We start from the raw sequence: 13644 nt of genomic DNA on the forward strand, positions 1-13644 counted from the left end.
TGCATCCAGGGAGTCTGGCTCAGTATGCTGGATTACAGGCCTGCATCCCGGCGAGGGAGCCTGGCTCAGTATGCCAGATTACAGGCCTGCATCCAAGGAATCTGGCTCAGTATGCCGGATTACAGGCCTGCATCCCGGCTCCTACAGAGCTTGACTGAGTGACAACCATGTGAAAACCCTGGGTTCCTAAGCCTGGCTGCTCCAGACTTCCTGTTCATGATCTTTGGTTCTGCTGGTGGTACTCCAGTGGTGACAGGACCCAGAAGCCCCCATGTCCCCTCTCTGAGGTGGATGGCCACCATAGAAAGCTTCCTACTGACTTCAAGGCTACTGCAGAGACCAGAGAGGGGAGGAAACCTGTTTGAGGTAGCACAGCAGGGCAGCACTGGGCCCCCAGAAAGTGGGGTATCAGACTTGCCCTTGAAGAGTTCCTTTCTCTACTCTCTCCCAGGCTGAACGCCCTAAATCTCAGAAGGGCTTTTGCAGTTATGGTAGATGGCTTTGAGAGTGACGGCTCAGCAGGGGTTCCGGGAGCCCAGGAGGCAGTGCCTGCCCCCGCAGCTGGACAGCTACATGGTTCCCTGCAGCCACACTCAGCCCAAGCCACACAGAGACACAAACACCAGAGGGATGGGGGGCATGGTGGGTAGGAGGCTAGTGAGAACTGAGGGCAGGCTGGTGAGGGGTGGACCTCTTACCTCGGATGGGAGTGCTTTCTGTAAGGGAAACAGAGAGACACAGGTGAATGCCACAGGAGAGGGGGCGCAGGGCCAGGAGCCACACCTGCCCCTTTGCCGGGCAGTGGAGCCGCAGCCAGGCTTCTGAGGGCTCCAGGCCGGGGCTGTGGGCCTTCCGGGCAGGCGCTTCCTGCAGGTGACCTCTCCAGGTCTGGGTAGGGCCCCAGGGAAACTGCATCTCCTCCCTCGGGTTACTTTGGGGTTCCAGCAAGGGGTTGCTTTGAAATCCAAACGGGAAGGGGTGGGTAGCGGCAGGATCCCAGGAGTCTTGTTAGTGACTAGGGACTAGGGAGGGACAGGAGTTAGCACCGAGGGCTTGGGCACTGGTGTGGTGGGGTCAGGTGTCACCAAGGCTGAGAGGGAGACATGGGAAGGGAGCGGAGGGTGGAGTGGACCGTACGGCCTCCTTCGACTCCAAAGGAAAAGAGGAAAAAGCCTTCTATGGGCTGGCCACGCCCAGGGAAGAGAAAGTTCCAGGCTGGGGGCGCCCCTGCAGCCTCTAATGCTGTTCCTTTGCTGGGCCAAAGCCAGCCGCAGCCATAAGAGCTCTCCCAGGCCCGCTGCATGGTTGGGTAAACTGAGGCCCAAGGCAGACAGTGCCGGTCTCAGGCAGCCTCCTGGCAGAAGGCTTGACACTCTTTCTCACACCTTCTGAGCTGGACCTCACCGAACCCTCCCTGCTCTGTGTGGTTACTCCCCCCCCCCCCCAATACACACATAGTGTCTGGCCTGGCTGGCCTGGAACTCATTGCAATCCTCCTGCCTCTGTCTCCTGTGTGCTAGGGTTAAAGGCATAACCATACCCCATGGAGACATCATACTCCCCTTGGGGTTCCCCACCTACTGTCAGTGGGAGCCGATGGGAACTTGCCAACTGCAGTGGGCGTCAGGAGTGGCGCTAAGGAAACTCTCTTTGCTTGGATTACAGCGGCAGGACATGGCACCAGGACGTTGCTCACTGCCAGTCCCGTAAGGGGAAAGGAACCCTATTTCCTCTCCCACCTTTATTTCAATGGTACTTGGTTTAAAGCTCGGGGCCTCGTGAACGCTTCTATCAGTCACTCTAACTTTAGCAAGTTATCCCGGCAGCTGCTTCAGAATGAACGCTCCAGTTAGACTCAGCGTCTTCAGCATTAAACCCCAGCTCCACCACTGGAACACTGGAGAAAGCTCAGAGCTGGGCTCATGAGGTGTGAGATCCCCCAGCCTGGGGTTGGGGGCAGGAAAGGGCGTTAGTACACATGCCACACGCAGTGGGTCAGTTACTGTCACGGTGGCTGTTAGTGTGGGGGCAGGTGGCAGGGCCGTTAGTGGTTGGCGTGGCAGAGAAGTGAGGACTTACCAAAGCTCTCTGAGCGTTACACGGAGGAAGGAGAAGAGAGAAGAAGGTTAGGGTGGGCACTGGCATCTGAGGGGGAACACAGGGTGCAGGGCGTCACTGTGACCCTGGACTGTAGCCACATGATGGTCAGGAGGTGCCCCAGAGTGTGAGGGCTCCCCCGGTGTGTGAGCAGATCACTGTGGCTGCCAGTGGGTAGCCGTCTCAGGGGACGTTGGGGTGGGAGGCAGAGTGGACGCCCTGGGACAAGGGTGACCTTGCGAGGGGAGAGAGCGAGACTGTGACAAAGTTGGCATGGGGTGCTGTGGAGACCAGGAGATGGGGACACAGGGGACACATGAGCCAGTGGCTGGGGAGACCAGGAGATACAGGGGACACAAAAGACACGTGAGCCAGTGGCTCACATGCGGTAGAGCCCAGCCACTGTACTTTGGTCACACAAGGGAGGCAGGGTGAGCCACTCAGGGAGTCACGCATACACAGACACAGACGAGAGACAGGAGACAGTGCCTCAGACGGACACACACCACTGTGAACCACCCAGCCTCACTGGTCCCAAGGCCTGGCCTCCATCTCCAGCCTTCCCAGACCAGCAGGAACCGTGACAATCATCCACGTGGCTTGCTTCTGACACCTTCCGCACAGAGGACACTCTGTCTGCCAGTAGCCCTCCATCTCCCCTGGGCTCCCTGCACCTGAGCCCCACCAACTGCTTGTCACTGTGAGTCTCTCTCCTGCCTGCCAGGGCTCTCTACTGCCTGACTGACCACATGCTATTGGCACACCCTGCCTACTTGCACGCAAGGTTGGTGCTCTGCAACTGTCCGTAGGCTACAGCCGTGCTCACCCACAATGCACACCACAGAGCCCTGCTCCCAGTGTGGGCCTCTGTGGTGCCCTGTGGTCTGGGTGCTGAGCCTGAGCTCTGCTCCTGGCCAGCTCTGCGTACACCATGTTCCAACCTCGGGTCACTGCCATCCATGTTGAGTGCCAGGTGGTCCCCCCACCAGGCCCGAAGTGTGGGCCCTCTGCTACCCTCGATGGCACCTGTACCCCATATGCCCACCTGATCGAAGCTGCTTGATGCGCCCATTGCTGGCACTGGGGTCCACAGGCAGGAAGTCTTTGAACCAGGTGATCTCGGGGTCAGGGTTCCCGCTGGCGGCACAGAGCATGGTGGCTGTGCGCGTGCGCTCCACAACTTTCAGCTGAGGGCCCATGTCAATGTTGGGGAAGCCAGGGGGCAGCTGGTCCTCTGGGGGTGTCAGACCGGGAAGAGAAGACGGGAATCTGGTTATTGCAGAAAACACCCTTAGGGTGGGCCCGAGGTGACCGCGGTCCCAGGCTGCCACCTTCCCACCACCCTCAATGGCTCATGCCCCCAGACTCCGTGGCTGCTGTGGGCAGAGATTGAAGGATCCCCACTACCATGACTATCCTGGGCTAACGCTGCCCCTGGGAGGGCTCCAATGCTGTGTCTACAGCTAGATGGGGACAATGGGGACCGTGGAGGGGTGACACCAAGCCAGGCCCCTTAGATTCCCAGCTGAGTCTGGGCCACTTGTTTCTGCATCCCCTCCTCCCAAACTCAACCCCATACTCTTGCCTCTGTTCAAACATCCCCTGGAACAAATGGATTTGCTCTAGACCCTCCCAGAACTTCTCAGAACCCAGACATCTCCTCCAGAACATCAAACCCAGTTTGCTGGGACATGAAGGTCACTGCAGAATCCCAGTTTGACACCCAGATACCCAGAATGGAGAGGTAAGAGCAACACGACCCTGAGACCAGCCTGGGCCACCAGGAGAGCAGAGGGCAGAGACAACGTGGAGCCACCCCAGTCCCAGGGGTATCTGTTGCTCCCAGGGGATGTCGGGTAGAAATGAGATACTGCAAGGGGCCCATGTCACCCACGGACAAAAAGGACACTGGAGCCAAAACAGGGTCACTAGACATGTCCCTCACTGCCTGTATTAAAAAATATGGGATGAGCTAGGGAGAAAGAGCTTGGGGCACTGTCTGTTGTGTTAACAGTGCACAGGTCTCAAGCCTCTTGCGCAGGCGGCCCTGTCATCTGTGGCATGTTCCGGTCCGTGTTTGCAAAGGGAGTCACTTGGCTGAAGGTGTTTGGAAGGAAAGGCCTGAAGCCTCAGGAGCACTCGGGGTGCTGTGGGTGGAGGGGAAACAATGTCAGAAGGGATGATGAGTATTGTGAAGGTGGCTGGGGACAGAAGTGGACAAGAAGCCACTGCCCTGGTAGGGAAAGCAACCCAAGATGTAGTCGGCTCCAGACAAACCCGAGGGGTCCCGTGCGTGTATGTGGGCTGCAGCGGTCGGCTGGGGTGCAGAGTTGGGGAGGGGCCTGCTTCCTGGTGTCCCTACATGCCACACTGTGCCCTACACCCGGGTTTCACACACCCCAGGGCATAATCAGAGGGGAGGGAGGCAGGTGCAATGGCGTGGGCTCTGGTGTCTGTCCTGGGGCTCAGTGTGGGGAGCAGGCAATGGTCAAAGAACAAAGGGAGGCGGCTGGAGTGTCTGGAGGAGGCGAGAGATCTTTCCAGACTCGCAGAGAGGAGTGCCTGATGGAGGCAGGGTAAGTCCCAACTCCGGGAGTGCTGACCACCAGGCTGGCACGGGGCAGGGCAGCGGGAGGCTGGCTGCCGGGAAAGGTCAAGGCAAAAAACATCCCAAAGGGAGAAGGGAGAGGAGGGGCCCTGGGGTGTGGACTCCGCCCAGCTCCGCCCCTGACTGTAGAGGTACTGAGGGCCCCCTTGTTAGAAATGACAGAATCCCCAGACTGCACAGTGCCCTGAGGTGGCCCAGAGCTCCCACCAATGCAACTGGCCCTGTGTTACAGTTTCATGAGAGAGCCCTTGGGGACCTGCAATGCCCAGGGCTGATGTTCATGGCCACAGACGCAATGTCCCTAAGGAACAGATACCCTGTCCCTGCAGGTGCATCAACCCTGCCTGGTCACAAAGCTCCAAAGTGACTGCCTTGGGGTCTGAACCCAGCCGTCTGGTGCCAGTATTACAGAAACATCTCAGTGTCCCCTAGACTGAGCAGGGAACAGGCTGTTGGGCTTGTGTCTGTCCTGGTTTTGGGGAAGCGCCCTTTGCTACGTTCTTCTGTGGGGGCTGGCCCACTAGTGGCTCCAGGCAGACATGAGACCAGCTATGGACATCTGATCCTGAGTGTCAGGGCACTTATGACCCAGGCTGCCGGGAAGCAGAGGTCGGACAGCACTGACTGAGCTAGTGCAGAGCCTGAAGCCCACCAACTGCAGACATTTTAAACCACACACACCACCACACCACCGGGGGCGGGCAGTGTTGGGGGACTGAGAAACCTTTGTCCTTAAAGCAACAGGCAATGAGGAGGGTTCCAGGCTTGGGAACAAAGTCGGCAGTCTGCTCCTCCTCCCTGCACCCGGGGTTGGTACCTCGGAGAACAGTCAGCTTCGCGTGAACTGTGATTTCCCCCACCGAGTTCTGGGCCACGCACTCGTACACATTCTCATCTCGGGGTGTCCGCAGCGGCTGGATCCTCAGCACTGCCCCGGAGCTCTCGTCAAAGTCGATGGTCTGCGGGGAGTGGGGGTGATGGGGAGTAGGGGTGAGGACATGTGGGGGATGTGGGGGACACATGGGGAGTAGGGGTGAGAACATGTGGGGGACGTGGGGGGACACATGCAGGAGTAGGGGTGAGGGGGGACACATGCAGGAGTAGGGGTGAGGGGGGACACATGCAGGAGGAGGGGTGAGGACACGTGGGGACGTGGGGGGACAGGACACAGGACAGGGACACACATTTGGGGACACACCTCAGGGAATGGGACAAGTGAGCGGGTCCAGGGTGGGTTCCAGCCCAGCCAGGCTGCGCTGCTGGGGTAGGTACAGTAACCACCTCAGACATATGGCATCCGGGAGCCAAGGGTGTCACATGTGTGTGGGTGGGGACACGCGAGTGCACACACAAGATGCCACCCAGGATCAGTCACAAGAAGAAGAGCAGCCGAGAGACACACACCTGACCACGCTGACTAAGTGCTGGGATGGAGCTGAGCCTGAAGCCCACATACTCCATCTTGATTACGGGGCATGGACCTGCCTGCAGATGTCTGGTCACGTGTGCTGCAGCTGTGAGCGCTTTCCTCCCAGGTCAGGGAAGGGAGGCCCTGCCCGAGGACACACAGCACCGAGTGGCAGACTAAGGAACTCTGTGGTGCTGGGGAGTGGGGTGCAGGACGGGAGCTGTGGGCCCCACTGTGGAGGGGTGTGCTGGGCGGAGGGCACCCCACCCCAGCCCCAGCTCACCTCGAAGCGCTGTGAGTTCACTTTCTTGCCCTTCTTGTTCCAAGTCACCCGTGGCTTAGGGTCGCCCGTGGCCTGGCACACGAAGGAGGCCACACCTCCCGACACACCGATCTGGTCCTTGGGCTCTTTGATAAACCTGGGTGGTTCTGGGGGTTCAGCAAGGAGAGGGGAGATCTGAAGGAGGGGAGGAGGCAAAGAAGCGAGGGTCTCCCCCACGCTCACACATGCACACCCTTTGGAGACTGGAGTTCCCACACTGAGCCCCTAGAGATGGCTCGGTAACCAGAGACCCTTTCCACCTGGACTCACCCCTAAAACATACAAAATGTGCCTTAATTCTTTAATGAGACTTGTGGGGAAACTAAGGCACCGGCGGAGGGAGGGAGGGTTCAAGGTGACCATGAGATGTGAGCGGACGGCTAGTGAGGTGGCCCAGCTGGTACAGGCGCTTGCCACCAAACCCTCCAACACCAGTTCACATGCCCTGTCAAGCCCACGTACACACAGTAATTAACATGTAAACGGGCGTCCAAATAGAAATACAAAAAATAAAAAGACCAAAGTCAGTATTTGAACTCAGAGCCCTGGAGAGTGGTGTGAGCCGGGGACGCAGGCCTGATGACAGCCTCATGGGGACTTGGAGGAAGGCTGGGAGTCCAGCTCTGATGCTCGCCTGGGGATCTGAGGTGGGGAAGACTCTGCCAGGCTTCTCTCTCATTGGCTGTTTGGTAGCAGCCCGGCCCAGCCCAGGACTGGATGCAGAGCGTTAATCACAGCTGAGCTGCAATCTCCTCCCCAGAAATCCCCACAGCAAAGCTGGGACACAACCTAAGCACCCAACAAAAGGGGAACAGGTAAAGGTGTGGGGTAGGGTGTGTGTGTGTGTGTGTGTGTGTGTGTGTGTGTGTGTGTGTGTGCATGCGTCAGGAGGAGGTAAAGGGAGCACAATGACCTTCCCCACAGACCTCAGCTTCTTCCATTCATGGGTTACATGAGCTGTCAACAGGAGTGGCTGCTATGGGGACTGACCAGCCTCCCCTCCCCCTGCAAGAGGCCCCCTCCTGAACTCAAAGCCCCCAGGGTCCAGGCTGCTGTATGTGGTGTGTCCCCGTTACAGATTTGGGGGTACTAATGGGTTTCCCAAGGTTCCCCAGAGAACTCAGAAATGACAACCCTTGGCCCACATCAGGTCCAGGCCCTGAGGACCTCAAGGCTGGGGAGAGTCACTCCAGCTGGGTGGGACCGCCCCTAGAGGTGGACACGCCCCTCATGTCCTCCAATCCAGTCAGCCCTGTGGAGCTGCCCCCTACCGACCCCTCAGTGAGCCCACATTTCGACAGCACCTCTCTTCCCTTTCGTGGCCCCCACAGTGACCTCTAAGAACATGAGCCCCTGCCCCTCTCCCTGCTGGCCCCTGGTGCTGAGCAGACGTCCATCAGTCCATCCAGCTCTGGGCCCTGAGCCAACCCTGCAGAGGCTGCTCCACCCGCTGCAGTAGACAGAATTTTCTGGCTCCTGCCATCTCCCCTTGCCACGCACACACCCGTTTTCCAAAAAGGAAAACCACCTTGGTCCTGCAAAGGTGGACGCTCTCTAAGGGACTAAGTCCTCTCAGCACCGAGCCTGGATGGGCTCACCGAATTCTTACACTCATTTGTATAGAGGCCTAGAGGGGATACGCGGTCCCCAGCTCATGCTGGGCAGTTAGGGTCTAACCTGGCCCCACAGGGCTCCATGTCTGGGACAACGCCTCCCATATAAAGGGATCATGCTTCCCCAGCCCCATCCTTAGAAGAAACTGAAGTCCACAATGGAGGTCGCATCTTACAGAGGCTGACAAAACTGTGGCGTGGCTCAACTTTTCCACTTCAGCCCATGTGAGAGTCAAGGCTAGGGCTGGGATATCTAATCTAGGGACATCTGTCCTAGCTCCCTCATGCCTGTCCCACCCACCTACCCCCAGCAGCATGGGAGGGTCCCCAGGACCCAGAGCTGTTTCTATATCAGAAATTGACCGTCTGAGCCCACTGAGGTGGCCGTATAACCATCTAGGCTCCAGGTGAAGGGCTTCCAGCTGGACAGAACCATGTTCTGGGCTCTGGACAGCACAGCCTTGGAGACCAGACCTGGCTTGCATCTGTCACTCACTGGCCACAACACAAGCACCTAAGCCTATAAGCTGGGACTCCTGTCCAGAAGCACCGCCCCCTCAGCACGTCCTGGACCAGCTATCTGGGTCCCAGGTTCCCATCCTCTACAACTGCATCCCCAGCTCTGCCCCCTCCCTACTTCCTATGAGGAGAGGGGTTTGGCCTGCCCTTACCCTCCAAGGCCCCTTGGGTAGGGGGTCTCCTACGCAATGATGGATCTTGGTGTCAAGCCCAAACTGAGGTTCTGTATATATCTCAACAATATGGAAAATATGGCTCTGACTTTGTCTGAAGCACACCAGTCTCCCCTTTAAAGGATTTATTTTCGTGTGTGCACATGCAGCACCCTTGGGAGCCAGAAGGGGGAGGTCAGAGCCTGGAGCAGGAGTCACAGCCGGCCGTGAGTGCCCAGGTGGTGCTGAGAATTGAACCCTGGTTCTCTGAAGAGCAGTTGGTGCTCTAACCGCTGAGCCATCTCTCCCAATCCCTTTTGGGTTTGTTTTGGTTCTTTTAGACAGGGTCTCAGCCGGGCAATGGTGGCGCACGCCTTTAATCCCAGCACTCGGGAGGCAGAGGCAGGCGGATCTCTGTGAGTTCGAGACCAGCCTGGTCTACAGAGCGAGTTCCAGGACAGGCTCCAAAGCCACAGAGAAACCCTGTCTCGAAAAACCAAAAAAAAAAAAAGAGAGAGAGAGAAAAAAAAAAAGAATAGACAGGGTCTCACTAATCAGCCAGGGTTGACCTCAAACTCACAGAGATCCACCCGCCTCTGCCTCCCTCCCAAGTGCTGGGATTAAAGGCGGGCACCACCACCCCAGACCAACAGCACTTTTTATTTCCAGACTTTTCATGGTCGGTCAACTCCCCCAGGAATGTCAGCAGACTCTTATATACCGACAAAACCCTGGCCTCCAAGCCCTCTCTCCCGAGAGCCTGTCTCAGCTCCTTCTGGCTGGACCTGACCTGACACTGGTGCAGTGGACAATGAGAGTCACTAGCGCCACCTTGCTGTCTCTAGCCGTTCACATATCTAGGCACCAGGCCTCAAGTGTGGGAGCTCTGTTTGGGCAGCACCAGGAGGCAGTGGGCTGGGGAGCTGCAAGCACACACGCCGTGGACCAGACGCATAGTCAGGCCCACCCCACTCCAGCCGGGCCTCTTACCTTCAGCGGTGCATCCTCTGGCCAGCAGTATGAGGAAGAGCCCCAAGGGACCCACCACAGACGCCACGCTGGGACTCCAGGTGGACGCCATGCTTGGCAGTGGCCTCTGGCCTCTGCCCCGGTGGGGGACAGCGCCCCCGCCCCTCACGGAGAGGCCTCGAGCTGAGGTGTCCAGAGGGGCAGCAACTGTGGAGACAACAGAGTGGCAGTGAGGGAATGGGCTTCCTTGCAGGGGTCGCTGGACGAGGGAGCCACACCCAGGGACCCACATGTGGGGTTTCTAGAGACCGTATCTCCTGTAGCCCAGGCTGTCCTCCTGGCCCGGGCTATCCTCCAACTTGCTATGCAGCCAATGACCTTGAACTCTCGACCCTTTTTACCTTCCACTCACCAGTTAGTTCCCTGGTGCTGGGGTGAAGACCCTGCAGGTGCCTCCACCCACACACTGAGCCCCATCCAACAATGAACCCGCTAAGCTTGGACCTTGATCTTCTGGCCTCTAGAGGCCAGTGTGGACAAAGTCTCCACCCCCCAGCTGAACCCCATTACCTGCCTCAACACCCACTACCCTGATAGGTCACAGCTTCCAGGGCCTCCAGGACAGCTGATGCTGCCTCTCCCCAACCAGTGAGTCTCAGCTCATCAAAGCACCCCACTGTCCAGCTCGGAAACAGCAGATATGGTGCCATGGCATTTATCCAGCATCCTGCACGGGCACCAGTCTCTAGCTCACCCACAAGGACCTAAGTTCCCCGGGGCAGCATCTCTCAGGCACTCCTCAAACCCAGAACCAGCTGTGCCCCGGCATCCTGAAGTTCACAGTCTACCTCGAGCTAAGGCAGTGGGGAAGAAAGGCCAAGGAGAGGCCAGAGAGTGTGACCAGCACACCCCAGGAGGGCCCAGGCTGTGGCCTTGGGGAAGAGAGAGGCGCATAATGACAGGTGACCCTGTGATTCTGTCTCCCAAAATACCCAGCTGTGGTTGCCTCACCCAGCCCCGAAGGAGGGCAGGGCCTGCAGTGGCCAGTTCATGGCCTAGTGTGAGCCAGGAGGGCATGGATGGAGGAAGGCAAGGGGGGACACGTATACACAGTCAGACCACAGTCACAAAGACATACACACAGCCAGTCAGACAGTAGACAGACCCAGGGAACACAGTCAGATGGCCGGCAGACCTGGACATAGTCAGGCCGTGGTGGACACACAGATACATCTAACTATGACTCTCACAGGCAGGCTGCCAAGATGAGAACATCCCCACTTCTGTACCAGTCTGATGCTGCACACAGTCAGACTGCACACGACACCCATGGACCCAATCTACTGACAACCAGGCGGACAGATAAAGCCCCAAATCAGCCTCTCGCCTGGCACCCACCGTGTAGCCCCGTGCCAGCTAAGGGCAGGCTGCCCATGCCAGCCTCACCCGAGGAGCCCGTGCATGGCTACAGCGAGAACAGGAGTAGTCAGGATAAAGCCTGGGAAAGCCCCTGGGGTTCACTGAGAAGCCACGCAAGCCCACAGCCCAGGATTTGTAGTGATGTCTCCAAGGTGACGCCACTCTGGCCTGTCAGGGTCCCGGCTTTGTGTCACATAGCGATGCAATGGGGTCTAAGGGACACAGGCAGAGGGGATGGGAGGGCACCCCCACATTCGCTCGAGGCATGATGGGACGTGGGGTGGAGGTGGAAAAAGAGCAACTGAGGAAGTCCACGTACCATCCCATGCAGATAGAAAATTCAAGAGTCTGTCACACCTCATTGTCCTTGAGGGTTTTCGGGGGAAGGACGAGGACGCTGTGTCACCCTAACTTGGTCCATCTTGCCCCAGGGTCTTTGTGCACACAACTGGATATAACATCATCAATCATTACCAGCTGAGGAAACTGAGGCTCAGGGAGGCATTAGGGCTCCTCCAGGCTGCCTCAGCTGGAGCCTGGGAGGCATCTGGACTGAGTCTTGTCGGCCAGCCACCTCTGGGGGCTTCCACACTGCACCCCCAGGGAATGAGCAGGCGCCAGGCTGCAGGTCACGCGGGCCTGGAGCCGGCTTTCTGTGCCCACGCGGCCCAGGAGCATAAAAGGGTGATTATAACCCAGGCTGCGCAACACACAGGCTCTGGGTCCCCCACACAAGGGGCGTCTCCTGGAGCCCAGACAGGCCTTCCCAAGCCCTGGAGGACACCGGAAGCTGGAGTCCCAGACAGTCCCATGACTATCATGCCCCATCCCTGGGTCAGAGACTCCAGGGTGTGGGGGTGTCAGCCAAGAGGGATTTAGAGTAGAACCCTCTTGGCCAGGAGCAAAGTGCCCAGAGGGCACCACTTCTCCAGCCAACTGGTCCCTCAGGCCGGCACCACCCATCCCCAGCCCAGAGCTGGCTTTAATTATACAGATCTATTGAGGGGTGGACATCAAGGCCAGGAGTGGGTGGGAGCTGCCTGAGCGCCAAGCCCGGCCCCAGAGAACAGCTGATCACACCTACTGGTCAAGGAAACCGAGGCTTGAAGAGGGGGCTGCTGGCTTGACCTGCACTCTCTCCCAACTACCCATGATTCAGAGCATTGAGGCTCTACCAGATGCCCCTTCTCACATCCTTCAAGCTCTAAGACATACACCCCCCATCGGGGCTGAGACTCAATTCCTCTCTAGAATCCTCCGTGTCTCCCATCTACATCCACCATGACCCATTCCTTGCCTGAGTCCGTCCTGATGTTGCATGCTGTCCCTTGCAAGGGGCCCACCCTTCCCCGTTCCCCATTGAACACCAGCCCTACATCCCTCCAGATTCCCCAGGTGGAATCCCAAAAACACTGTCGGGGTACTGTCCCAAATATACTTTCCCAGCCCCGCCCCCACTCCCCTCTTGCAAGAATTAAAACGAAAGTCGCACGCATCGACGCCTACGCGTACCTGAACCTCGCTGGGCGCTTTAATCCACTACACCCCTCTGAGCTAGAAGGGGAAACTGAGGAGACAAGAGTGAGATGTACGTCTGCTGAGGACCTGGGGACCGGAAAGGCCCAGGCGTGAAGTTGTGGGGTGAGCGGTGGGCGTGGCCCGGGCCCCTTTTAGTCCCAGGACCCTCGAAGTGCACGGGGGGGTGTAGGCAGCCCCGGGGCTGGTGAGCGGGAAAGTTTCTGTGCTCGGAGCGCCCCTCCCCCTCCTGATAACTCCGCGGTCCGCGGGCTCCGCCCCCCAGGTGGGGGAGGGGACCGCAGAGCATAACGGTCCCGAGCTCAGCCAAGTGAGGGGCGCCGGCAGGGTACGCGCAGGACCGAGGGCACCCGAGCGGCTCCGATCGCGCCCGAGCGTCCCCGATTGCGCCCGAGCGTTCCCGAGGTCTGGGGCGCAGGGACGCGGGGGTCCCCAGGCTCTTTGGAGGATACCGGGACCGTGACAAAAGCCGGGCAGGAAGGCGGCCTGTCCGAGCGACTCACCGCGGCTGCGAGGTCCTGGCTGGCCGCTCGCCGCACAGTCCGTCCGTCAGCGCCTGCACAGCTTAGCGCGGAGACTTGGCGCAGGCAGCGGAGCAGCGGACGGGCAGGGGGCGGAGCCTGGACTGCGGGGGCGGGGCCCTGAGGCTCCGAGGAAGGGACAGGAGGCGGGGCTTTCGAGAAAACCGGGCTAGGGGGCGGGGCCTCGCAGTGGCAGACTGAGGGCAGACTCAGGAGAGGGCGGAGCTTCACGGTGACAGGCGGAGGGCGAAAGCAGGAGGGCGGGGCTGAGGAGACCTCCCCCCCCAAGCCCTCCCAGGGGCGGAGACGCTGATGGAGTTGAGACTAGCTGGCTGGGGGCGTGACTTCTTCCAAACCGAAGGCGTGGATTGCAGGGCTCCACGGGGCGGTGCCTTGGTGGGCGTGGCTCTCTGAAGCCGGGCTAGAGGCGTGGTCCCGGAGGCCTGGCTCCGCGGCAGGACACGCCCCGTCTCCTGAGGC

General features: G+C 59.1%; 1 protein-coding gene across 10 annotated transcripts in view; it reads right to left on the bottom strand.

Moving 5' to 3' along the window:
• Positions 1-13644, bottom strand: part of Ptprs (protein tyrosine phosphatase, receptor type S) — a 60271-nt gene that overhangs the window by 32107 nt on the left and 14520 nt on the right. For 4 of the 10 annotated variants that reach the window (XM_013355138.2, XM_026777992.1, XM_026777990.1 and 1 more), the window contains exons 1-5: positions 13147-13220; positions 9710-9895; positions 6397-6542; positions 5523-5664; positions 3143-3331 (exon numbers count right to left, since the gene is read on the bottom strand). In XM_013355138.2, the coding sequence (XP_013210592.1) occupies positions 3143-3331; positions 5523-5664; positions 6397-6542; positions 9710-9800 (568 nt within the window). In that variant the 5' untranslated portion in view covers positions 9801-9895; positions 13147-13220. Of the gene's footprint in view, positions 1-3142; positions 3332-5522; positions 5665-6396; positions 6543-9709; positions 9896-13146; positions 13222-13644 lie in introns of those variants that run through there. The other 6 variants (XM_026777991.1, XM_013355140.2, XM_013355139.2 and 3 more) reach the window with 4 other exon arrangements.

Source organism: Microtus ochrogaster, unplaced genomic scaffold (assembly GCF_000317375.1).
Source record: "Microtus ochrogaster isolate Prairie Vole_2 unplaced genomic scaffold, MicOch1.0 UNK98, whole genome shotgun sequence".
Classification (NCBI taxonomy): domain Eukaryota; kingdom Metazoa; phylum Chordata; class Mammalia; order Rodentia; family Cricetidae; genus Microtus; species Microtus ochrogaster.